Raw genomic sequence first — 27,296 nt, 5'->3', positions numbered from 1 at the left:
CCAGGACAACATGGCTTGGCTTCCAACTAAATTGATTCATTAGGCTTGCTGGTTTTGTGCATTCTCTGAAATACAACGATTGGGTCACAAGTGCTCTTTGAGAAACCAAATAAGGCACATGTGCACTATAAGAACATAGTCTTAACACAGTTTCTTGTAGGTTCTGTAAAAGGAGTATGACTCTGTTAAGGGAACACTGCTGGGCTGATGGGGCTGAGTCATGAGCACTTACACTATCCAAAGGCATTACTCATTGTTTGGTACCTACTAGTCACACCAGTCTCAGCTGTGTCACATACAGGTTCAAATAAAGGCATACCATAATACCAGGAAAATATTTTTGTGTTTTCAAGAATTTGAACAACACGAAGTCCACTGTCATTAATCCAAAATGACTCATGAATTCTATCAGCCAAATATGCTAACTTGTTTTTCCTCGCTTTAAGGGATTATAAGGTAAGATAAGGAATGATCTTATGGTACTCCACACTGTATTTTTCTGATGGAAAATTATTTTACCTGCAAAAGCCCAAATTCTTCAGAGACTCATGAAAAACTGGTGGTACTTTTTCAATCTTAACTTTTTTAGTTGCTGTACTTCTAGACACAGTGGGAGACGGGCTGGAGAAACAGAAGACTGAAAATATTCTTGCACTGATACAGAATGTTTTGTTCAAATAAAACAGAATCAACTCAGAAAGTATTGAAGTAAAAATCGATTTCACCTGTAATTTTTCTGCCAGCTTGAATACTTCAAGATGACAGTTGATTAAAAAATATCTCCTTCTGCTGAAAGGTATATTAAGGGCATGTGAAACGGATTTGAAAAACCTTTAGCATAACATAGAACAGGTCTCATAGGCCTATTACATTCATTTGTAAAGATGAATCATCAGAACAAGGTTATAAAAGTTTACAACTATGAATTACTTTAACTTACAAGATGTGTAATAAATTATTAACAAAGAATAGAAGTGACTAGTGACTGACCAATTTTGATCAGATGCATTTGAAACACCAAATAACAGAGAAAAAGATGATACAACAACTTAAAAAGATATTTTTAAAAAAATAATTTGTTGTCTGAATTTGACCATTACAACAATATGTAGAAGTGAATGCAGAACTTCATTCTTAGATTAATTTTCCTGGTTTTGTTCAGAATTTTCAGCTTCTTCCCACTAAACAGGAGATTTTTGAGTAATGTATGACTGAGACAAGGATGAAGTTAATCCACTGTATTTTAGGAGAGAAATAAAAAGTTAACTTCTGCATAATTTCATTTAACTTATTATAACTTTATCAATGAGAATGCATTTTTTTTCCATCATGGAATTTTATAAAGAACCTCTAAAATTTTCTTTTAGGAGAAGCTATCTAGTGATATTTGGGAAAATGTGACAGGAATCTCATATTGTTAAACTGAATTTTAAACTGTTCATAAATAGCATATTGAAAATAGATTCCAGTTTCATACAAGAACAAAACAGATTATATACACTTGTACTTTAGTGCTCTTAATGTACACACACTTGGAGTAACACCCTGGGCAAAATTTGTATATCAAAATAGACCTTGGTCTAGTGTCAATAGGTTCTTTGGCATTAATCCTTGAGGCAAAGTGTCTGTGGCTTAAAGGATTTAAATATCTGTATGATGTACTTACGGAAGTGTAATTAAACTCTTATCACCACACTGCCTTTTCTGTTATTTGCTCCTCTGCTTTGGTAGTTGTCCATCCCTGAAGTCTAGAACATTTTCTAAATATGTATTGCATATGCATTGTGGCTTTAATTTTAGGTTTGATTGGGTGAAGTGACACAGTGTCATTTATTCAGAATGACAGATTCATTTCTAAAACACTGGCAAATTTTTATATTTAGTGGTTATTTTTGGAACCAGAAATGCACTTTCAGTTTTATTGCATTACATTTATTTTTAGCAAACTATATTAGATGTCACTTTAGGAATATGTAGTACTTGAACTGCACACCTAATTTTATGTTTTGTTTCCATTAGACACAGTACAGTGCAATGGATTTTAGCAAAAATAGTGCATACATTATGACTGTTGCACACCAATCTGGTAATTATCTTGGATTTTAATTTCATAAAGTGCCTTTATACTTTGCTGTGGATTACACCATGCTTTCATTTCAGAAGCATTTTCCAAAGCAGAAAATTTGTATTATCTTTATGAAGATAGTACATTACAACAGCATCACTAGTTATCAGTTATTCCACAGATAATTCAGCCTAATGTATCCAGTTATAGGGTTGGAAGATCCTTGCTCTCTAAGTGCCAGACAAATCCACTCCAGGGCCAGAAACTGCCAGTAGAACAACTCAGACTGGTTACATGGCACTTTGCCAGAGGATTCAGCTTTTATACCTTTCATTAATTTGTCATTTTGCTCTGCTTGCACAGAACTTAGAATAAAAAGATTCTGATGCTCATAAAGAACTGAAAGAGATAATACCTCTAAGAGCTCCAATATGAAGTAAAATAAGTTCCATCTGCATCAAATTTTGTAGGGCATTCCCAGAGGATAAGGGTTCAGCACAGTGTCTAACAAAGACACAAATTAATGAACCAAACTTTTCTATTGCTCCACTTCCCCTTTTCCACATCTCCCCAAATAAACAGAATTTAAATGATATCAGACTATTTTTTCTGTTTAGAAACAAGTTCTAACTCCATATTCTGACATGATTTCCAATAGGAAATACATCAAGGTAAGTTTTTCTTAGCCCCTGTGTTTTTTGCATCGGTGTAACTCCTCAGCTTCACTGAGCTTTTTTTTACAGCAGAGAAGCATCAAGGTGAAAGCTGGCCATATGAAACACTAGGGTTTTGTTCAAGTGGTGTTAGATATTGAACAGAAATGAAGGCACCAATACAAATGTGTTAAATACACTGTGCTAGTCAGTACCATCCCACCTGGAAGGCCTGGAAAGGGAAAACAAAAGAAACTCCTCTCCCAGGAGTTGATTTTTTCTCACAACCACTATTGAGTGTGTTTGGCCTGGTTCTTTGAGCCCCAAAGAGAAAAGAAATTTGTTGCAAGTAATGTTTTTCTCCCTCATTTGAAACACAGCATTTATAAGCTAATGATTTAAACACATGTAATAAAAAATAATGAAAAAAGACCTCTGAAGCTTCATACCTGGAATTTTTTAAGTTTTGTAATCCTAGGGTAAAAGGTTTCTTCTATTGCAGTAATTGCCAGGTATCTTAAATTTATTTTTGTATCTTACACTCAGTAGCAAGGTAATGAATGTTTTTTTAAATTTATTTTCTAAATCTGAGTAATCCAATAGTTGAAAATTTATTTTAGCCAGAAAGATTAAGAATAAATTTATCAATAAATATATCAATAAATTTATCAATAAATTAGTGTCCCCCAAGCAACAATCATTCACCTCATCTAGATAGCATTCTGAATTTCAATACATAAGGAAAGCAGTTAGAGATCACTGTAAAGAAGTTCATTTCAGGCTGGCTGCTTTCAGCAAGTTAATCCAGTCAGCCATGCATAAAGTAAGCAAAAGTGAAACACTGACTAGTGAAAACTAAATTATTTAAATGAACAAACAACAGACATTTGTAATATTTCCCTTAAGTTTCCATAAACAAAAGTCAGATTTTAAGTGACTTCATGACACAATATCATATACAGGAGGAAGTTTGTGTACATGTGCATTTATGCATAGAAGTAAAAAGAAATCCAGCAGATGAAACAAAGTACTTGTAGGAAAACCTTAAGAGAAAGCTGCAATGAGAAAGGGGAATGAAATTAGAAAGGCAATGAACACAGAAATTTCTTGCTGACATTCAGATTGTAGGCTATTCTGAGAACACATTATTTGTAAAACAGCAGAACAGCAAAGTTCTGATAGTGATACCTGGGTATCACTAACTTGTCCTCGAGGCAGAAACAACCTAAAAGATCATAAACCAGTGCCTAGCTTCTGTCAGAAAGCCTGTCTTCCACTTTTTTCTTGTTATGTACACTTTCACCCCCACCCCAGAAGTTACAGCTAAATTATGCAAGTTATTACAATTTTGGTATGCTCTTCTGACGGGGAAACAAACCCCACAAAAATCCAAACAAAGTGGTAGAATGAGCATCTTGCAGTGCTGATGATAGAAAATTAGGTTTGGGAGCAGCCAGCCCAAACAGTCTGAGGAAAAGAACCTGGAGGGTGGCAGGGGGAGATTCTATTATCTCTTTCTCCTCCTTTTGCTCTCTAGTCTCTTACTTTGCTAGAGTCTCCAGAACTAAGCAAGCAGCACATCAGCCACAATTTCAGATTCCACTATCTTTCCTCTTCTCCCAGGTAGCCCAGTCTCAAGTAAATCCTTGAAAATCATCTCAGCCATGCTTTTTCTAAGACTCCAGACAGAGAAAAAAGCGTTTTGGGAACTCTAACTCTGTATTTGAAATATGAAACAGAATCTGGGTTTCTTTCTCTTTTTTCTCCCTTTATTGTGGTTTTAGTAAATACTAAAAGGATTGCAATAATAGTTCTTACAATGGAACTAAGCCAGCATAATTTGTAGTGAAGCTCTGAAGTACACTCAAGATTAATCTTGTAACAATGAAAATATATTATTTCTTGGTGAGCTGGAGACAGGATTATCTAATAATTTTATTTATTCCCATACCTTTGTTACTAAGAATCATTTATAACTATTAAGAATTTAAATTTAATATAGAACTACAAGTTCAGATGTGGGAGGTGGCTGTGCCCTATGAAATGCCACTCTCCTGAAGTATTATAAAATATGGAACCCTTTTTTGTTTTGTTTTGAAGTAAAATAATTTGAAAGTATTTTAGCAAATCTGTTTTCTAAGAGCTCACAGAACTGTTTTGTGAAAAATCAATTTGCAGAATGTGCTTAAAGGCATTATTTTTTGACTCTGACTCATTAATCTTTGGTTCAATTTAAAAATCACAGGTTTTCCAATCTCTGCTGTATTCTGCTATGAGAACACATAACTCACTAATAAAAGTTGTGACACTCCAGTTAAGTGAATAAAATAGAAATTATCTCAAGTTAATAGGATTTCTGACTTTCCTGAAGTGAATAATGTTAGCTGGTCAAACCACAGAACCACGGAATCATTTAGGTTGGAGAAAACTTATGAGATCATGAAGTCCAGCTGTTTGAACCACGTGACCAGAGACATCTGACTCATTTCTTCTTTTGCAGGGGATATAAAAATGTGCATACAGATTAAGAGCAATAGCTCTTTAATAAATGCATAAAACACACAAATTATAATAATGTACATAAAGAAATGTCACATTAGCAGCACATATTTGGAAGTTTGGATATCCAAATTAGAAAATATAACATGAAACAGCATTCAGAAGTGTGGCTCCATTTTGGATGCACTTTGGCTGAGCAATATTTTTGTGTGGATGGCAGTGGTTTAACCTCCACTCTCTTGAAGAGAAGTTCCTCCTTCTTTTCCTTTCATGCCACTTCATCTAGTCTAAGAGAGGATTGTGTCTGTTCCTGACGCTGTTTTCTCACTGCTCTGTGGGACCAATCTAGAAGCCAATATAGTTAAATGATGACGTGAGAGCAGTGAATATGCAAATGAAGGATTTAAAAGAAAAAGAAGAAAATCTAATCAAATAGTGATAGAACAGAAAGATGTACAAAGTGTTTTATTTTTGCTAAACCATATTAAGAAAATGAAAAACCTCATGTGACATCTAAGTCTTAGGGATATAGAAAAAACAACTATTCAGTACCTACTTCTGAGATGTTTTTGGAAAAGCAGAAAGTGGCAATACTCTTTCTGCCTAGTGCTGAGAATCCATACTGAAGAAAAAACCAGAAATTATAAATGCATGTTTGCAGTGTTACTTGATTGCTAGAAAAGATTTCATGTTTGAAAACCAGTGTCTATAATTTCTAGGTAAGACTCCGTAACAGTTGATTCACATGTTTTAACATGTAATTGGAGTCCAGAAAATGAAGTCAAGGAGGGTATTTTTATGGCAGATGGGCCCTCTTGAATAAAACTTCTAAAAATGCAGATCATATTTTTTAACTGTATTGCTATTAATCAAAGCATTTAATCATGTGCCTTTTTAATTAATTTAGTCCTTTTCTTCTCCATACACACAAATTTTGACTTTAACTAAGAAGTGGGCAGTTTCATTAAGGGATGCTGCTCTTAGCTTATTCCAAAGAAGAGCTGATCCTATTTTTTTTTTTATTGAAACTGAAAAAAATGAAAAAAATGGGGCAAAACCATACTTTTACCAATGCAACCCTTCCAAGCACTATGCCTTTCTCCCTACATTGAGCATAATACTGACAATCAGGTCTGTGATGGGAAAAGTCTCTTCTCCCAGGTAAAGCCAGTGATTTCTTCTGCAGAACACAGGAGAAAGAGGTAATGTTCACCTGCTTGGACAGGTCTGCATGTCTCTGAGCCTCAGTGACTGTACAGCCTCTCCCACTCCTAGTGCCGTATTGACACTTGCTCTTCTCTGGAGGAAATGATTATTTGACTGAGGCAAAACATTTTGACCAAATAAAGCCCTAGGGTTGGTACAGAACAGCCCACACGTTGTGTGGGTGGAACACAACGAGCTGTGCTATAGGGGACAGGGTGATTTAACATCCTCTCTGGATAGACTCTGCTAAGTGATCTCCCATGCACAGATCCCTCAGGATCAGTGTCACCGATGCTGCTGGGCTCTTCCTCCCACTGCCTGCCCACCCTCTCCCCCAACATGAATTCAGCCTGTCCTCCCAGGGCTGGATCTCCCCCCGTCAGGCCACAGCTGGTGGCTCCTTATACTCATTCAAACCCCTGTTTTCCCATCAGTCTTTCTTCCTGGTGTATTTGTCTTGCCCTGGCACACCAGTCAGCTGCATGCTGGATCCCTTGTGAGCATCAGGGGAGACACAGCAGGCAGTGAGCACAATACTCTGCATTACTGCTGAGCTTATACACAACCACTTTATGTGCAACATTGGTTATTTGCAACATATAATCCACATCTGAATTCAAACTCCAGGTCTTTAAATTTCATACATTTCTGAAAACACACCTCCATATATTAATAAAGGCATTTTATCTATGCTTTGATTAGTCTTCTTGTGTATTACTGGCATCTTGCTCTTTAGTCTACAGTTTAACCACTTAGAAGCTACAATATTAAATTTCTAATTAGTTCCTCATACAGCTACAATAATTAGACTTCCCACTTTTAAGTCTTCAGAGATTACTTAGATTACAGTTTAGAATATGATATTATTGCCCAGATGGGGAGCTGAGACATTAACATATGTATGGCAAGGGTTTCTGCTAATTTGAGGTTTATACTTTCAGAATCAGTAATTTTCACAGACTACTCAAAGCACAGCTTTTACAGATGTCAGTGGTAGCCGTGCAATGAACACTGCCACGTCAGGATGATCAAGCCAAAACCCCTGGAAATCTGCTATATAATTATTATCCATTTGTAAGGCTTTTAGAGCAAGAAACAGGAAGAGAAATGTTTTCCACAGCAGAGTTCAGTTGCCTTCATGAAATGGACTTCATACTGTAATCCCCAGCCCCATCCACATTTTACCTTAATCTTCTGCAGCAAATGAAGCAGGGGTCACACAGGCAGAGTAATTCACCGTAATTTTTGACTCATCCTTTTAATGCAGGACACAAAGCATGTGTTTTTGAGGAGTTACAACATGAAGAAAATTCAGTATGGGCACACAGCAAAAATGAAGATTGTGTCCTTTGCCCAAATTCCTAAGCACTGCGTTTACAAAATCCATAAGTTTCTCTCGCATAGGTAACATTAACTATTAGAAGAGGAACTCAGGTTCCCTCCAGCATTTTATAACAGGACACCATGCTGCATCACAGTGCAGATCCTTTAGCTCTCCAGACCTTTGTTTTCTGAGAGGGTAGAGTGATCCGTCAGTGCTGATTACCAGCCTCTGAGCAGAGGTGTTACTCAGGAGGAGACATTTTGAAAGAAGACAGTAAGTCATAGGACAGTCTTGGGCTTTGTTCTGGCTTTGCAGCACAGTGCTCACCCTACCAAGCACAGCTCCTTTTTCTGCTCAGGCTCATCTTTTCCTCACCCCAATTGTTTCACTCCAATCCTTTCTTGTCTGGTCACTACCCACTTCCCATCATCTCATCCCCTTCTTTCTGCACAGAATCCTAGTTCTGATCTCACCATTCTCTGACTTCATTCTTCAGATGCTTGTTCCCCTCTCTCAGACCTCCCTTTCTCCTTTAATTAATTTACTGTTCCCTGCTGACTCCCTCTCTCTCACATCCCTTTCCTCAGTCTCTACTGCCCCTGACTAATAGTCCTCCTAATTTCCATTTTCCCTTTCTAATTAGCATTAGTCTTTTCCCTCAGCTCTCTGTTCCATTACCCCATCTACCTGTCTCTTTCATCTCTGCTTTCCTTTTTCAGTCCTTCCCAATACATTTTCACCTCCTCTGTCTTTCAGACACAACAATTATGACTTCCTGATCCTCTCAAGCTTCCTGTGCCTCCCAGCCTTGCACCAGCCATTTCGAAGTCTGATTTGATGGCTTCAAAGTGGCACTCAACAGAAAACACATGCTGAGACGGCTGGTGACAGATCCTCAGAGTGTCACACAGGTCTCTAGCAACAAGTAACATCTATTAGAAAAGGTTATTTTTACTGCAACCAGGCTTGAGCAGCCTCACCAGCTCTAGTGGGATGACCCATCAGAGGTTTGCCTCTTAGGCACAGTGATATTGTAGAGGGATACTTCAAAAGTACTGTTCAAGAAAATCCTTTGCTTAATACAAGACTACCTAATGGATGAGTGAAGACAAAATACTCCTATTCAGAAAAAAATTTTGTTAAAGTTTTGCTTGTCTTCTGGCTCAAGGTCCACAGATTGCACATAAAATTTCTGGGCAAATGGTTCAAGTCTGGTAGAGTTGCTATAAACTGTCAATACAGGTTTGTAACTTGGGTAGCTCCTGGTGCTGTTAGGGAAGAGGTGAAAACATTCCTGTCTGAGCAGCAGTTGCAGGATCTAACTTTCAAAGCTTCAGTTCACCATTGTGTAGATTTTTCACTACCCTATAACTGTTAATAGACTAAATTTTCCTCAGGAAATCTAGCCTGCATCCTTGATTTTCTTTAAATATACTGATTTTCATGTTATGCATATATGCATTCACAGAAGAATGCACACAAGAATTCACATTGTTCTTCTAATTACAGGAAAGCCAGACAGATTAATGTCCAAGTTAAATGAAAGAAATAACCAAATAGTATTATTATACAATGATTATTTGAGCTTGTGCAAAGGCTGAAGTAATTTCACTTTCCTACTTACAAATCTGGAAGGAATCTTAAAACATGTTATAAAATATGTAAACAGGACCACAGTCATAAACTTGCAATTTTCTGAAGGATTCAGGATTGTCTCTTTCCCACATTTGACAGAAAACATTTGGTATAAAAGATCTTGGCCTTGAAAACAGCTGTCACCTGCATGAAGTACCAGAACAAGTAATGAGGTTCAGATGGTTTAAAGAAAGTTGTCCTTGGGATTTTAAAGTGAGGATAAAGGAAGGAAAAAAAAAAAAAAAAAGAGGGGAGAATAGAAAGAGGAGGCTAAAGGAACTGGAGGTACAAGCAGAAATAGGATTGGAAACATCAGGCAGAGGCAGAGAGCATAAAGGATTAAAATTGTAAGGATTGTAATTTTTTTTTTTTTAAAGGAGCCTGCTAAATCCCTTTTGGAACTCATTTTGAATACTTTTCAATATTAAAGTTCTTCTGTTTTGCTTAATGATTGATAAATGGATTGAGATCCTGTCACTTAGCCAAGGTCCAGGAGGATTAACCAGTTTTTGTCCCCAGCAAGCCAATCAAGGGGCTGCTAAAGGCACGGCCGTGCACTCCAGTGGTTGCAGCAATTACAGCTGATTATTTTGGTAAGAGAAGAGATGCAGCAGCAGCCACTGCAATGCCAGCCACACACCTGAGGTGAGCTGCTGGCTTGGCAAGGGTGGGTGGCCCAACCAGGCAGAAGTTCATCCTGGATACACATCCAGTGCTGCTAGCTCCACAGCTGGAGTCTGAATTTATCTCCATCTTATTATCACTGCTGTTGTGCTGACAAAAATCATGATGCAGGTGCTACTTTGTTTTCATAGAAACCTCTACCTGGGATAGTGTATTCCACTTGGGAAGTCAGGTGGTTGCCAGTACATACAAAGCTTGATTGCTTGAATTAGTTTGATTGTTTAGATTTTGGAGGGAAAGGTTTTTCATACATAAAAAGAAGATTTAATGAAGAATCTCAAGGAAGAGAGTAAAAAGAGTGATTGAACTTTAGCTGTTGAATGGAGCTTTTGTACAATACATACTCCTTACTTTTTAAAGAATTAGAAGGCTCTGAGACTGTATAGAAATTAAAAAAATACCAGCACTCAAAAAACCCCCAAACATAAAAACCTCCACAACAAAATGCAGATGAAGTCATAACAGTCCACAAAAAAAAAAAAATTAAAAAATTCTAATGACAGCTATACTTAATACTCCTGGAATGCTTAATATCAACTAGCCTTGAGGCTTGAGCAGAGCTGAAGTCTATTGAACACATGAAATCAGCCAACCTGTAGGTGTGGTTATAATTTGAATTGCTGGCTAAAACTCCAAAGGGCAATGAAGCCGTGAACAGTGCAGTGAGCAAGGTGAGGAGATGTGACACTAAACAGGAGCTAATTTTGGTGCAAAGCAGAGCACTAACAGGTGTCAGAGACTCCAGGCTTGAATGTGCTTTAATCTGTGAATTCACTGCATCTCACTTTAACAAATCTAGATGAGCTGTGTGTTTTTCTTGTAAGTATAATACATTATATATGACGTATATACCTAAAAAGATAATGGCCATCATAACTAGGAGGCCTGTAGTCATTCACAGTCCTCATCTGCTATCCTATTTTGCATTTTGCTTTGATATATTCCAATATGTTTGATAAACTCCATAGCAGAGATTTATTTAACAGCAGAAATTACAGTGACGATTTGCAGGCTTTTAGGAATGTTTCTATGTTTTAATGTTTTGGCATTGAAAACAGTAATGTGAAAGGCTTAATTTGTTGAAAACACTTGGCTTTTATTCTGCATAACTGGAAGTACTACTTTAAATATTGAATTTTAGCTCACAGAAAATTCAGGTGCATATGAAACCAGACCTTGCTCACAGGTTTGATACTATGTCATTATTGCTGCTTTCTTAATTCCAAATAGAGTAATATCACTGTTTTTCTAATGTGTGCAGTTCACAATTATCTGTTCCTCTAAAACATACAGGAACTGCTTAGAGTTTTTTCCTCTGATTTAACTGAGTTTTGCAACTAGAAAAATAGCTGTGTATGGAGCTCTATTTCCCAAATTCCTAGTGGGAGCAATACCCCTTACAAATCTTAGGCAGCATCCTATGAACACATGAGCCCAAAATGATTTCATTTAAAGGCAGGAAAGAGAACAAGCTGTTGCACAATACAGAGGAAGGATGATAGAATTTAACCTTTTGCTCCTATTATTTTAACAAAACTATTCATATTATAACGAGTAGCTATTTTCATCTACACAGTTAATAAAACACTATTGATGCTGGGCAATAGAAAGCAATTTGTAATAATTAAAACTAATGAAAATGATAATCATTAGGAATGTTCAACATACAGATCATCAGCAGCAGCTTCACAGGGACAGCTTTACCAAGTCATACGAAGCACTTACAAACAGGGTACTCAAATGAAATGAAGAAAACATTACTAAAGTAAGCAGTATGTCTGGTGTAGCTCCCACCACACTGAAGTGATTTGCATCTGAAGGAAGACTGAAATTGAATTCAGTCTCCCTCTTGCATGTTATACTGCCTATCATGCTAAAAATTCCTTTTACCTGAACACATTCTGCTCTTTGAGAGCTACCTATTCTAGTAGCACTTGCACAGTATCACTTCAAACTACTGAACTGAGTCTAAAATGTGGATTTCATGGCATCTGAGTAAAGTCAGCTCTGTAGGTACCTTCCATAAATATTTATAGCAAGTATTTATGCAATGTTTAAGCTCTTTCTCATTTTTAAATTTCAGCTCATAACTATTACTAGTAACTCTCAGGGCATTAAGTGCAAAAACATCTGATCCTGAAATGTAGCTAGTAACCTTGAGAGACTGCATTACACTTCAATTCTATTGAAAAATTACTAACATGCAGAAATGTAAAATAACACTGAGATATCATGGTTTTGAAAAGAAATCTGCTCCTGAAGTTTATCAGCAATGTTCAAAATGAGAAAGCAAGCCAGGGACACTTACCCTTGGTCCCAATAAGCAAGAACACATAGAAGCAGCAGTTGGGTGTCATATCTGTCCTTCAGCGATTCAATGAATAAAGTCAATGAATGTTGTCCTTTGAATTGCACACCAGCCAGAGTGCTGCACGTTCAGTCTGCCTCTGAGAGCCTTCAGCAGTGCGTGAAGCAAGCTCTCTTCTCTCCCTGCCTTGCTCCCTACTCGCCTTTGCTCTAGGTCTCCCTCTCTCCCCCCTCTCTGGCACACAGGCACATGAAAGTTTCCAGGATCACACCGTCTCGGGCTCTGCCTGGCAGGCTGGGATCTGCTCTGTGGCAGGAAAGGCTCTGCCCCAAGGAAAGCTGCTGCTGCACAAAACACAGCCAGGTCCCAAAAACTCTCATCAATAGTCCTATCGTTTTCCCTTCTCTTTTTTCTCTCCTCCTAAAATTGCAATGCTGTGAGAGGTCTGAGAAGCACAGTTTTATTTAGTCAAATCTGTTTGTGACCAAATGTTTTCTGTAGTTTAGATAAAAACGGGAGGTTTTTCAACTAAGGGGAAGTGAAATTTATAAATAAAGTCCCTTTGTAGCAATCCAGACGCCCACTGAAATATAGAAAAAATGCACAATGTAATTTATTTCCAGTATCAGTATGTCACTAGTTTTACACAGTAACCACTCTTCATGACTAATGCTAAGGAAAACAATCTGAAAGAACAAAGAGGAATGTTCAAAAACATATTCTTTATGAGGAAAACTTTTTTCACAGATTTTTGTATTACTTGAATACTTTGAGACATTCCTATCTGGCCCTTGATTTTACTGTCACCAGCAGATGATGGTATTCCCCATTACATAAACAGTCACACGGTTAAAATCTGTTTTATGATGTGAAGGCTAACATTTAGCAGCACAGCAAGACATGCTTCAAAACACTTGGTCAGTTGAGATGAGCTCAAGAGAGGAGTTAATTTTTATGTGGGCTCAGAGTTTCAGACTTTTAATTTATTTTTTTTTTTAATTTTTTTAAGAAACTTGCTAGACTCAACAGCTTGTAAGGATGCCAATGGTCAGAAAGCTCTGGTAACCTGTGAGCAGCTGTGTCAGGTACTGAAGGAAAAGAGCTTCTCTGACTAAGGAAATATGTGCATATGTGAACACATCCACAAAATGGTGAATTTAGAAAATGAGAAAAATCTTCATCACAGTTGAAATCTAAGTTCACATTGTTGCTATGGCAAAGTTTACTACAAAACAGATATTATGAACTGCCAGGCTCTTGATTTCTGATATAAAAGAATACAAAACAGAGAGGTTGACAAAAAGGTTGTTGTCAGTGGAAACCCCAAGAAATACTTTGACGACTACTACAACAGCACCAGTAATAGGCAGTGTACAGGCAAAAATGGATCAAAAGGATTAGACAGACATAAAATATTTCTTTTATAAGGTAGAGACTAGCTTTTGAGCATATCAATTAAGATCACACTTGCTTCAAAAAACTGTTTAAGAATTAATCTAACCTCTACATACTCTTGGGCTAATAGAGCTGATAAGCTCTTGCAAGGTGAGAAAATAGAAGATGACACTGAACCAAGAAAGTGAATAATAAGTGAAATATTCTTTCAAGGAAAAATAAAATTAAAGCTTTACCTCTTCAGTGCAGGGTGAGACAGAACTTACATTCTAAATAAAGGGTTTTCTTTCTTGTATAGTCTCCTCTGTGGCTTTCTGCTTCTCATCTAGTCATAACTACTTGAGATGTGTAGGAACCATATGTGTTTGGAATAGATCCTTTCACCTGATAGTATAATAAATCAAGCAAGCTGCTTCTTTAAAAAGCAGTCTGAGCCACTACAAAAGTTGAAGATATTCTACCTCAGAGTAAACAGGGAAAACCCCTGAATGTAGTACATACCACTCTCACATATTTTCTGAAGCTCAGCCCCAGTGGGAGTTGTCACTTTTCAGCCATCCTCTTTTTCAAGGACCTTTAGCAAGGATACTCATTAAAGTTAATTTTGCTGCAAATAAACACTTGCCCTATGGAAAATCCACTGAGATCTTCCCTCTTCTAAACTTGTTACATGTTCATAATATCACAAAAAGAAGCAGCAGCAGCAGTTTCCAGCCCATTCTCTCAGTATAATTATATTTAAATCAAGAAGCTAGAGTTCCAAACACACACATTGCTGAACTGTGGAATGCAGAGCAGAAAAAGGAGGAGAGACCAGTTTTGAAAATTGTTTTGGCTTACCTTACTGTCCTGGGGTTACTGAGGAAACCAGGACACTTACTTGAATGCATTTTTCTTCTTATTAGAAGAAATATGTCTGCATATTAGAAAGGCAATAAGTGTTTCCCTCCCTCCTGACTAAAATGTAAAAAGTTATGGCATGTTGGTGTTTAAGAGCTCTTTCCAAGAAAACAATAGGCTTTATAGACTAATTCCTTACACAGCAAAGAAATAACTCATCAGAATTGCATGTTTTTCAAAGAGCTTTGAGAAGACTTTGGACTTCATTGGGGTGGTCAATATTTGCTTTTATTTCTACTTCCAGCAGTTCTATAACTAAAATTCAGTCTAAAGAGTATCTAAACTGAAGGAACTTAATTGTCAGATCTTTGGGGGACAACCTCCTCCAAACACTGAAGAAACATTGTGCCACAAACAACAGAATACATTAATGTTTCATTAAATCCAAATAATTATCATTTGCTATTGAGAAGAGTCACCTCACGTGTCTATGGTAAAGTGTTCAAAATAAAATTGTGAACTAAGAATGAAATAACTGCAATTATTAGACACTTTCAAATAAGTTGCTAGTGAAATTCCAGCATCTTGTAGTCTTTTTTCTATTGTTCACATTAAGTGCTAGGTAGAAGGAACCTCAGAGAAGCAAAGAAATCATAGCTGCATGCATAACCATCGTTATTTTCATTATTAAAAATAAAAATACACTAGGCTGTAAATCTGCTACAAAGGAAATAAGTTAGAATTCCTTTTCAACTTGAAGAAAAAAGGTTTACTTATCTGCAGGTTGCAGCTACTACTTTGAAGGTTAACAAATATTGCACACCAAAACTGGCCCAGTGCTACAACTGATAAGCTTCAGGCAGATGTGGTATAGAGGAAAGCTGTATCTCTAAGTTTTAGCCTACGTGAGGCAGATAGATTCAAAGTCTACCTCTTGCTTCTCCAAGTAATGAGTAGTATGGGTCTCAGATATACTTCTGCTCTTTCCTAATGCTGAAATTTCCCTTGGTTTAATTAGGAATGCTTTCAAGGATGCTTTATGTTATGCACCAAAATCAAAGACCCACAAGACAATTGCTATGCCAATGGTGGTTTTATTACTAAGAGTTCCTCATTAGGCGAAGCAAATTTCCAGCTGAAAATGCTGACTGGATTGTCAGCTGTTTTGTTGTGTTTCTAGTAAAACACAAAAAAGTGCAGGATGAAGCACTGAAAGTAAAACTGTGCCCATGTTGCCATCTGCAGTCACAAAGATTATGCAGTTCACACTTAGAAGTGACCCTCTTGTTTTCTCAGCCATTTGATGACCAAAATCTAGGTTTTATATTATAGCAATGTGAATAACTAATGTAGAGACAAGGCTTCAGAACACAGCATTTAAAATCTAAGTCTTTCATTACATACATCAATCCTACAATCCAAAAGATTTAGCTGTGCAAATGCACATAATTGGCTTAATTATATTTAATTTGCACTGCATTCAAGCTCTGTCAGTGTACTTAACAGACAGTATAACTGAGAGTAAGACATTCATATCTTGCAGGGCAACTCTTTCCTATAGAGGGTATATTCCTCATCTAGCACCTACATCCAGGTTCCTTGAGTTCAGAGCAAAGCAAACTAAAGGATCTCTTAAGAGAAGCACAAGAAAGACAGAGAAAAGACCTCATTTACTGCAGCTCTTTCCAATATTAAGCTGTATTACAGTACCTTTATCCATCTCTCTATCTCATATACTTGTGCCTCAAGCAGTACTGTAAAAATGGGCCATTTTTTGATAAAGATTACTCTTCCCATTTCACAATTACAGAGATTTAATAGGGTCTACCTCACAAAACCTGAAGATCCTGGGACACCTGACCTAATGGGCCAGGCTAACTGCACACGCACTTCTGCTGTAGGACCTCCTGACTTCTCACTGCCCTCTCCAGACCCTTTTAATCAGCACAGCTGCAGCTAAACTGGGATTACTGGCACTTGCATTGGAGAAAGGGGAGAGATAGTCCTCTGCTGGAAAAACTGAGCTAGATATTCTCACCTGGGGGGATTTATTACAGGAATAGCACAGAAGCCTTTTTTTCCAGTGGAAATGTATATCCACCAAGAGTCCTAAAACAGAAATCAGTTCTGCCAAGTTATTTTAAGCTGAAGATATTGTACAAAATTTGGCTCTTGTAACAGCTCCCAGCTGCAGGGTGATCATAACTCCCCTGCTAGTTCTCAGGCTGTAACTATGGAGGGCAACACAGACAATGAGTTTCACTTTTCCACAAGAAAAAAGCAGTCAGAAGAGGAGGGATTAGTGGATGACTACTTTCCCTTACAGGTCTTTGTAGATGGGACAGTAGACTGGCTGAAGACAATGATGTACAAGCAGCAGTAATTTACCTCTGAGCTTAGTGAAGTGCTTTCCTCTCTTCTGCAAACGTACCCTCTGCCACTGGGTGCTTTGGTGACCCTGCCCAGCTGTCCTTCTCCAGCTGGTGTGGAGGAAGGCCACAGTCAGAGCAAACTTGCTCTTTGCCTTCCTCATTTTCTCCAGTTTTCTCCAGCTGTTTGTTCCAGCTGGGTGTTTTGACTAAATCAAATAAAACCTCACCAGTGTGCCTGACTCCAATCTGCCGCAGGAAGTACGTTTCTAACAACAATCAAACGTATAAGCTTTGCTAATGATATCTCTTCCTAACCAGGCATTTCCAGTCTTTTGACTGATTAAAGATTATAACAGTATTTTTATGGCTGTGTATGATTACAGGTATGATGTCAATGGCTTTGGTAAATTATTATATTAGTTTGGAACATTATAGGAACTGCATATGACTGAATGATACAAGATGAGTTGTATCTTGATTTTTCAATATGACTCTTTCCAAGTTACCTCTGGAAACTAACTTTATATTTAAGGCAGTGCAATTTTTGTTTTATAGCACCTAGGATTCTAGAAGAAAATGCAAACTTCCCAAGTATGAACAGCTGCATATCAAAAGTGCAACATTCATGAAGTGTTCACTTGGAATTTATTTACACATTTGAATGTGAAATGGTACCAAACATATAAAGATTGGTAATTAAGTCCTACTTTAATAGAATGTACTCTAAAAAGATATAGTATTTAAATTTTGAGAATGGAAGGTGTTTCAGTAACTCAGCTATGAAACTTTTGTGTTAGAGAATTATCAAAGTCAACTTTAAAGAGAGAAATTGATGTGTAGTAGCAGAATGGCAATACATTTGGGCTATCACCCATATTAAGAAATTATCCTCAGAGTACACTAAGAGCCTTCTGAACTGTTTACAGTTTGCTTACTCATCAATGCCTTTACATGTGAACCCACAATGGTCCCTTAAAGGAAAAAGCTGAATGAGGAAATATTTAACCTAAAATCAAGAAAAGGAACAATTAGACATGTGGGATAAACACATGTTAAAGTGAACACTCACTCCCTCCAAAGAAATCCAAAACAATCACATCTCCCAAAACTCATAAGAAATGAGGAGGAAGAGGAGGAGAGTTACAGTATGAGGAAGCAGGGTTTATTAGAGGGCAAATACATAATATAAGAAGACACTATCAAAAGTGGGAGCCACTGAAATGAATAATGCATTTGAGACATTATTTGTAAGACTATCCATATTGAGAGTTTGCCACTGCACTCTTGTGAAGAAAATAAAGTCTCTAATATGAACCCACATTTTGTGAAGTAGGTACGGTTTCCAAACCAGCGCCTTTACATAATGCCTTAATTTGCAATTCTAATCTTTTATTTCTGAAATAGTCTATGAAAACAGAGACAGCAGAAGGGAACTGTGAAATTCAGAAGTCCCAAGGTCATTGCTATATAGTTACAAGTGATAAGTATCATAACGTTCTCTTAATGTTGGCAAATATTTGGAACCTAGATTCACTGGGGCTTTGAATTCATTGTCTGGGGTACTATTTAAATTTTTCTTTTACACAGATACACATTGGATTCAATCAGCAGCTAAATATAGCACTTATCTGTATCTAATACTACAGCTTTTGAGAAGTATGAAATGAAAATTGCTTGACAGAGCTAGCAAAGATGTTGGGTTTGGGGGCAGCTGATAGCCTGTCGTGAAGGAGCTTATATTAGCAAAATTTTTTTATTTAGGTGAGCTTTTCTTCCTTTCCTCCAACTAAATTGTGCATGAAAAAAAAATCCATATTTCTATGAGCAGCTTGAACCAAAATGAGAAATTGATTTCAATATTAAGCATACAGTTCTAAGTCTCTGGGAGTAATACAAATGGAGAAAACCTTTTCAAAGTAACCATGCAGAATATGGTTAAACCATAGGAAGCTATGACCTACAGCCCAGGGATTTTTTTTTCCTTGTTTTGTTTCCTGATTTTGTTTTGAAACACAGCTGAGATGTACAGGCTTGTAAGACTCAGTAACAGTTTTACATTTCAAGTAAAAATATTTCCCCAAGTGTCTGTCTGATTAACACTATAAAAATCATTTTTCCCCCTTGATGGTATTTATTTCCAATATTCTTGAATTTTCTAATATCATTGTGAATATAAAGCATAACCTTAATGAAGAGTAAGATAACATTGAAGAATGCATTTAGCCTGGCTTTGTATTTTATCCCAGAATGTAAATTATAGGAAATATTTTTGTGATAGGGATAATAAAACAAAAATTCTAGACAAGTGCTTGAACAGCTAGAATTTTAGTGGCATACTGTGTTTTGTGCTCTCTTTCTGGCTGAGTCTGGGATTATTTTTTTGTTCAGGAATGTAGCTTTGTTAAAAGAAACAGCTCATTCTGTTACCCTTGATCCCTTGTGTACTCCTCCCAGACACGAGGGCATTGAATGAAATTTTTCTCACCTGGCCCAAAAGCCTTAAACTCTGTGCTCTGACATGAAAGGAGGCAACACAATCAGTACTGCTTGGTGCTGACACACACTCATATTAAAGGAAACAGCAGGGGCCATCATTATATTTTCTATGGAGTCTGACTCCATTTTGTCCTACAGGTGCTCTGAAATTAAGTCTTCAGAGGGCTCAGGCAGAGGAATACCTAGTTTCTGCATTCTGTTAAAGTGAAATAAAACTTGCAGATAATGAACTGTATCTCCAGTCGCCTGAAAACAGTGATTTAGTGATGGATTTTACTTGTATGAATGCTCTGTGATTTCAAAAAGCTGATACAGTTTTTAGCTTCAGCCTTTGTTGCTTGCTTGAAAGATATTGTGTGTATCTAAAGGTTTTGATCTCACACAATTTAATGTACGTGTTTTGATTATCATAATTTTTTGATTAGCCTCATTTAAATGTCTAGTAGTGTTGTCTTCCTCTAGGTCTGTATTTCTCTATAAATATATAAAGCCTTTGAATTTTCTATTAAAAAAGATGAATCAATAACAGTGTACTGAAGTAGTTTTAGCTTAAATGGTTGCATTCCAATAACAGAAAGTATAATCCAAAACCCCAAAGCAGAAGGCATTCTGCATGCAGACCATCCACACTGAGCACAGCTGGAGGCACTCTGGTGCCCTTGCAGAACAAGGTAGGAAATTTGTACCTTTTTAAAGAAGTATTTGTAACCTGCAGTCTAAACCCATGGTAGGAATCCATGCAAACATCTGCCTGGTTTTAAAATCAGATAGCCAGATTTTAATACTGCTGCAACCAGCAAGAGCTACACTTTGAGCTATCTGCTCATTCTCTTTCTGTGGAATCCCCTTCATTGACAAATGTTGCAGGTCAAATCCTTCTTAGGACATCTCACCATCAAGCAAGATATAAGTCTGGGTAATTTTTACTAAAATTTACAAGACTTTAAGCAAGTCATAGGATTTTTCTCAGATGTTTTATTCATGGCTGGATAATGGAAAGTCATGGAAAATCAAGGTGAGGCAGGCAATTCTACAAAAATTCTTGAAATACTTTTTTTGTTTAGCTTTAAATTACTTTGTTGCTTCTTTTGCCATAAGATTCACATTTTGTTCATGTGGTTTTAGCTGTGTGTATTACTGCATATGCTTTAAAAATTTAAAAATGTTGTATCTTGGCTGCAATAATGAACAAAGTTTTCCTTTGGGGCAAGATTTCCTCTTCTGTTTATTTCCTCATGAGATGAAATAAAAAAATATCACAAAATCCTTTGACAAGCTGCCACCTTTAGGCAGTCATTATTCCCTGCATGCTTGTTGCATGTACATGATTTTTATTTCTTCTTTATAGTATCTGCATGTGGTTTAACAAAGTCCAAACTGGTCTGAAACTTTTGACATGTTTGGACAAAATACAGCTGTGGGAAACTTTGGCTGGAAAATTTGGTGCAGTACAAAAAAATAAAAATAGCAGGCTTCAAAAAGCAGACTTCATAAATCAGAGGTTTCATAGGTGAAGTCTTCTGGGATACTGATCTAAAAAAACCCTGAGGAAATCTGGCAGCTCCTTAGCGATGCAGTATTTAGAATTAAAGTCTAAACAATACTATTCTGGGGGGAGGAAAGACAGAGTAGTGAAAAATCACATAGGTTTAATCAGTAATTTTTAATTCTATAGTGCAGGAAAGAACAGTACTGGAAATTTAAATTAAATCAGGTTGTTGAAGATGATGTGTACTTACAAAATTATAGATCAGGCATGCTGGCTGAAATCAAATAACCAAAGGACAAAATCAAGGTGCAAAACCAAGGTGTCCCTTAGCAAGGGACATCAAGAGGAGCAAGAAATTTTTGGACACATAACTTAAAAGAAAGAACAAAATTGGGGCTGTGCTTACCTTTAAATATCTTGTAGTGTTACACTCTGTAGTGTAATAGCATTTAAGAGTTTTTAATGCTCTTTATCTGGATGCTTTCACTGAAAAGTTCGAGGTGATCAGCTGGCCAACATAAGAGCAACAAATAGAGGCAAGTAGGTAAAGAACCTTTTGGGATACATGTAAACAAGTCTGACATCTTTCTACTGCTTTAGCCCAATGACTTTCACCCTGGAGTGCCTCAAACATCTGGCTAAGTCAATTACAGAGTTTAATGATTATCTTTGTACAGAGTCTGGTTCATGAATACTTGACCTACTTTTTCTGACAGTTTCAATAATTTAAATTAGTGAAAAGGGAAGTTAAAAACTAGGAAAAAATGCTGAGAAGATGCTAAAAAATACATCTTCAGTGAGTTGCTTGTTCTACTTTCTCAAAATAGAGTTCAAAAGGTAACTTGATTATAGGTTGTAAGCAATTTCCTGCAGAATTACTTCTGCTGAGTACTAGTGGGATATTTAGTATAGCAGAGAAAGATGTAATATGAAAGAGCAGTGAAGAGCTGAAAGCTCTGCAGATAAGTGCAAACAAGAAATAATGCATGACTTTCTAATTATGGGGATTGATAGTTGATAGAATAAATGACCAGAGGAAACACTATATAAACTATGTTTTACACATATATAGTTTGGGCTCATTTGGGGGAAATTTTTTTAGAATTATGTGTGCCATATTCCTTCTCTCTTCCCTTCAGCTATTGTTTGCAGTTTTAAAACTTGTAAAATTCTTCTCATTTATCCACATGGCAAAAATAAAAAAAAAGCAAGTAGACTTTCCATTTGGAATCATGATGGTACTTAGGCTACATTTCAGAACAGAGAATATATATTTATTACTTATTGCCTGATCAGAATTTGAGTACTTTACAGCTAAGACATGCATACTTTATTTGGATTATAACAAGTTTATAAAAGCCAGAAATATCATTTGTCATGTAAACATATATAGTTTGTGGCATGGCAAACACTGAATTGCTGATCGTGTCCCTTCACAGACACTATGTAGATGACACTGGGAATTTGAGAAAACTCTGCTCCTTTATTTTAAAGACTGAAAACATCATAATACTCCCACAAAAACATCATGTTTTTTCAGTGTGGAATTTAAGTCCTTTTCAGCAAAAGTCCAACTCAGTACATGAAACTGTGAGCTAAAGTTTAGCACAGTCCACATAGCAACTTTGTGGGTATTGCTACTCAATAGTTCAAAAATTGTCCATTAAAAGTGTGAACAAGAGATGAAGAAAAGATAGGGGCATCTTCAGGTGTGAATGTGTAATATATTTGGAACCAGCAGGCAAGGCATAAAAATAGAACAAACAAGTTTAATCAAGTCACAATACAGCTATTGAAAATTTACTTTGAAGCAGAATTTACCATGATAAGAGCTCTGATAATGCCTATTAACCAGACCATTGAGGCAACAAAAAGTCTTTTTTCCCTTGTATATACCTCAAAGACTTAAATATAAAGGTTGTGACAGCATGATTAAGGGGTTACTGAGCACTAGCAGAGGCAAAACTTGTGACTTCATGGGAGTGGTCTTTTCCCTTGGAAACAGTCAACAAATGCTGTTTGTTTCAGCGAAGCTGCTGTGTATTGCAGCTTTTTCTAATAGGAACTAAGTGGCAATAGTCAGATCAATCAGGTTTTGTTTTTCTTCATCCAAAGTTTTGAAAATGAAACCAAAGGAAGTCCAAGTCAAGCAGTACTTGTTTCATTTGTTTTATGTTTGGGTTTCTTTTTCTCCCCACTTTTACAGGTGCTATATTTAATTCCTTCATGAGCTGGCAAGGCAATTTTTACTTGAACGCCATACTTACAATGGTCATCAGGTTTGAAAAAAACTTTTATGTAAATAGAGGAACTAATTTGCTTGTCTTTGGTGCTGTAAAATACCTTTATAAATGCTCAGCTACCTATAAGGGATATTGCAGATTTCCATTCTAGCAGTGCTGCACTACACTTATCCCTGTTCAAAACCATTAGTATTTTCTTGGGACACAGATTAAGAACTACATATAGAAGAAACAGTAATGTTTTACTGTCAGCCTGCACATTTTAATTTTGTTGTGATTCCACTTTTGTATACAGTTAAAGAAACCTCAGCAAATCCTGGGGGTTACAGATGTGCTTTTTATAAATTGATATATTGGTAAACAGAAAATTTGAATACAATTGCCAGTAGCAACCTCTCTTTCCATTTATGTGAAGGCCACAGTTTTGTCAAAACACCGCATTAAACTAATAAGCAGTTTCAAACGATCAATGCAAGCCAATTAAATGTGACTCCACATTTCTAGACAACAAGCAGAGAGTTACATTTAAATTGAAATTTTATTCAGCAAGGACATATGTCCCTCCTCCACGTGGCCTATAAAATTAACTAGGTACAATAAACCCCATGCAGATTGGCAGTTCCCTCTCTGTAGGGGCACAAAAAAATACAATCAGCGGGCACTCTGGAAGCTCCGAAGTGTGTTAGAACAATGTACTTTGCCATATTTCAAGATCGGCAAAATTGCACGTGACATGGGAGTTGATCATTCAAAATCTCCCCATGTGGTGTGGCCACTGATTATGTGCTGCACATCCCATTTCCTTTGCCACCCTGAGGCTCGCTTACGGCTAGAACAAGGACAGTGGAAGGTGCGGCATGCCGCAGGCATGGAGGAAACATTTGCCATTACTCGTGTGCTTTGTGTCCTCACGCTCCTGCTGTGGTGTGCTGTCCAGTGGTTTTCATAAGAGCTCATGGACTTTCCATGGCATCTGCATGAAGCACTGCCAAGTGCAGCCACTGTATTTGTTGGTCCTGTTAGGAGGGGTGTGGAGTCAGCTGATGTGTGCCACCTCCCACAGACCCAGGCCTGCCCCTCGCAGCAGGGGCGTAAACACGAGCGCAGCAGCGCAACAGACCTGCGCACAGTTCTGAGGCTGCTAAGCCTCATCTGGTTTCCTAACTGGGGTTGTGCTGTGGGCAACAGAGGGTGGGTAAGTGTTCCTGATTTGTGAGATGATAGGACAGCCATTGGCCTTGCCCTGACAAAGAACTGCCAGTTTATACACGGAGTTAAGGCAGAAATCCCTTTGTAGTTCCTTTGTAGGTTTGATGTCAGCACCCTTGCTCTTTGCAATTTGCTCAACTATCTTTGATTGGTACATTCCCCAAACAACAGTCATAAAAAGCTGGGCTGCTCTCACATGACACCTCTAAGGAGATCTCAGCCTTTGTCATAAAAACCCTGCACCCCAGCAATGCCTATGAAGCTCATATGTGACCCTCCCATAGCGTCTTGACTAAGGCCATCAAGGGATGCCCATTTGCTATGTAATGGTTCAGAGAGCAATACCTAGAGGGGTTCATATCACTACTGCAGAGACTAGAGGTGAAACTGAGTCACATAATCCTCACTGGGCTCTAAATCCATTTTTTTTTTGAGAGTAAAGATACTGGATCAATTTAGATGTCTCATCCAGGCAATTTGATTAGACAACATACAGAGCTGAGCCAAAAAATGAGGGTATCAGGCTTCCTAGTGTCCCTGATTACTCACATACAGAAACAATGAGAAGACTGTTTACTGTTTCTTTGTACTGCCTTGTATCACCAGCTCCTCTCTCTCTCTCTCTCTCTCTCTCCAAAAAAAAAAAAAAAAAAAAAAAGCAAAAAAAAGAAGCAGGCAAATTAATGAATGAAACAGAAAAATTTAATTTATATATTCTAGATTTAGGCACCTAATCTAGATGTCTGTAATAGGAAGCTCATGCTCCTGTGTTTCCAGTGAAACTTACAAGGATTATTCTAAATTTCAGGGCTCTATTGTAAAGCTCAACTGTCTAGCTGTGATAGGCAGCTAGGAGTTGTGATAGAGTAGCTGGAGTTAGGTTCTACATATGCACTTCTATATATGCACACATATGTTTAGAAGTTCTAAACAGCTATTATAAAATGCTGGAGACTGCTGAAGATTGATGTTTACATTTTTACTGATAGTCACCAAATATTCTTACTAGCATCCTATTTTAAGTCTGCCAGACTGCTTTCAGTTTGACTCTAGATAATCTGTTTGATGAAAACAACCATCTCAGCATTCCTGTGATGTTTCTTCTTTTTTGTTTCTTTCCAATTGTGGCCTCCTTTATTACATACCACATGTATTTTCCTAGAGAAAGAATTGCTGTTCAGCAAGCATTGCAGTCTCCTTGTATTGGAAACTCTACAAGCTCTTGCTCAGAACTACCTTTAAAACAAGTATATTGCTTAAAAAGATCAACTGAGTGAACTTTGAAGTTCTTTTTAAAAATATACGTTGAGTAGTATAACTTATTCAAGTTTACGTTTTAAAATATTTGGGTGCACAGGATTATTTTAATGGCAAATAATAAAAGGATGTAAGGATAAAAATGCATGCAATGCATTATTTTATATTTTCTTTTTAAGAATAATTGGTTTCTGGGGGCATTCAGAGCAGGTGCAGGTGTCTTATGCTAGTTTGTTGTTCAGTTTCTTGTTGGGTCCCTCTGTGAAAATTAAGAGCAGGAAATAGCAGGGAAAAAAAGGAGTGACTCTCGCTGGTGGTAATTGCTTCCCCAAGGACCTACCACAGCAACAGTATTAGGGTTTTCTTGAAATTACATTGGGGTCTGCAAGTGAAAAATGCCATGAGCTGCTCTGAATTAGCTGAAGAAATTTTTGAGTTTCAGTGAGTTCCCTGGAGATTCGATTTTTTTTTAATTTTATTTTTCTTTCTTTTGTAGAACACACAATTTCAGTACAAGGGATCAATGAATGAAGAAGATTACATCTTGTGCAATACTTTTCCTGCGGGGAAAGTTATATAATTATAACTTTGATGCCACAATCAGATTTGGCAGCATGAAATTCTAGCTAGCACACAGATGGGCAACAATAAAAAAGTGTAGAAGTAGAAAATAGATTTGTTTTGGAAGCACAGCACTCTCCTGCACAGATATTTTCATCAGCCAATTCATCCTAAGGCTGAAGAAAAGCCATCAAGAAAAGTCACAATGTTGTCTTTCTTTCAGTATGCTGGACAGTCAACACTGGTAGAGATGGACCATCGGTGTTTATTGATCAGATTTAATGGATCAAAATTCACACCGCTAAATATATTTTGGTTCTGCAAGAGGTGTGAAATACTTTGATTTTGTTTTGCTTCCTTTCTATAATATACCCTTCCAATATTAAAAGGAGTTAATGGAATTGCCTTTTGTTTAATATTCTTGTAGAATATGACATAATATAAATTATCCTAAGGAAGCAAAAAATGTCCCCTTGGTATAGAAATTTCAGGGATCATTTTTATGAACTCAAGGAACATTGATTTTTATGGCATTATTTCAGCAGAAAGATAGCAAGTATGCTGTCGTGATGTACAAGATTAACTGAAAATAGTGCCCACACTTCTCTTATAACCATTTCAAGAAAGAGATAGTGCTGTAATCCCTTTTCTGTTTCTTTTGTTGTTACTTACATGTCTTTTCCACAGAATTTTTTTTCCTTGCCTTTACAAATTCTACAGGTTTTCTTAGTGATCAAAAATCCACTCACCATGATTCAATCTTGATGTCTTTGATTGAAATCCTTTACTGTGATCCAGCTGCTGGGTTTAGTGGTTGAAATTTCAATTGGAGCCCATGACTACTCTGGTCACTTTAAAAGAAATGAGAGAGGAAAAAAAGAAAGCACTTTAAGATTGTTTCAGGATTTTAACATTTGTCTGCTTAAAATCTTCCTATATTTGTGCTGTTTTTAATAGGGAATCACAAAATATTTAGTTGTTTCATAAATGCAGAATACCATGTGTCTCAGCCTGTTATTACAACAAACTGCCTACGGTATGGTTTATGAGAAACTGTACT

At 37.0% G+C, this 27,296-nt stretch overlaps 1 protein-coding gene across 3 annotated transcripts in view; it reads right to left on the bottom strand.

Annotated features, from left to right (window-relative positions):
- The window catches only part of RXFP1 (relaxin family peptide receptor 1), a 61,523-nt gene extending 34,435 nt beyond the window's left edge, over nucleotides 1-27,088 (bottom strand). The window contains exons 1-2 of one of the 3 annotated variants that reach the window (XM_033513961.1): nucleotides 26,986-27,088; nucleotides 21,373-21,474 (exon numbers count right to left, since the gene is read on the bottom strand). Coding sequence is in view for 1 of the 3 variants with exons in the window: in XM_015624881.3 (XP_015480367.1) it covers nucleotides 12,375-12,423 (49 nt within the window). In the remaining 2 variants the exon portion in view is untranslated. Of the gene's footprint in view, nucleotides 1-12,374; nucleotides 12,752-21,372; nucleotides 21,475-26,985 lie in introns of those variants that run through there. The other 2 variants (XM_033513962.1, XM_015624881.3) reach the window with 2 other exon arrangements.
- Between the last annotated feature and the right edge of the window lie 208 nt (nucleotides 27,089-27,296).

The sequence above is a fragment of the Parus major genome, chromosome 4, assembly GCF_001522545.3.
Source record: "Parus major isolate Abel chromosome 4, Parus_major1.1, whole genome shotgun sequence".
Classification (NCBI taxonomy): domain Eukaryota; kingdom Metazoa; phylum Chordata; class Aves; order Passeriformes; family Paridae; genus Parus; species Parus major.
This window is presented reverse-complemented; position numbering and strand designations above follow the sequence as displayed.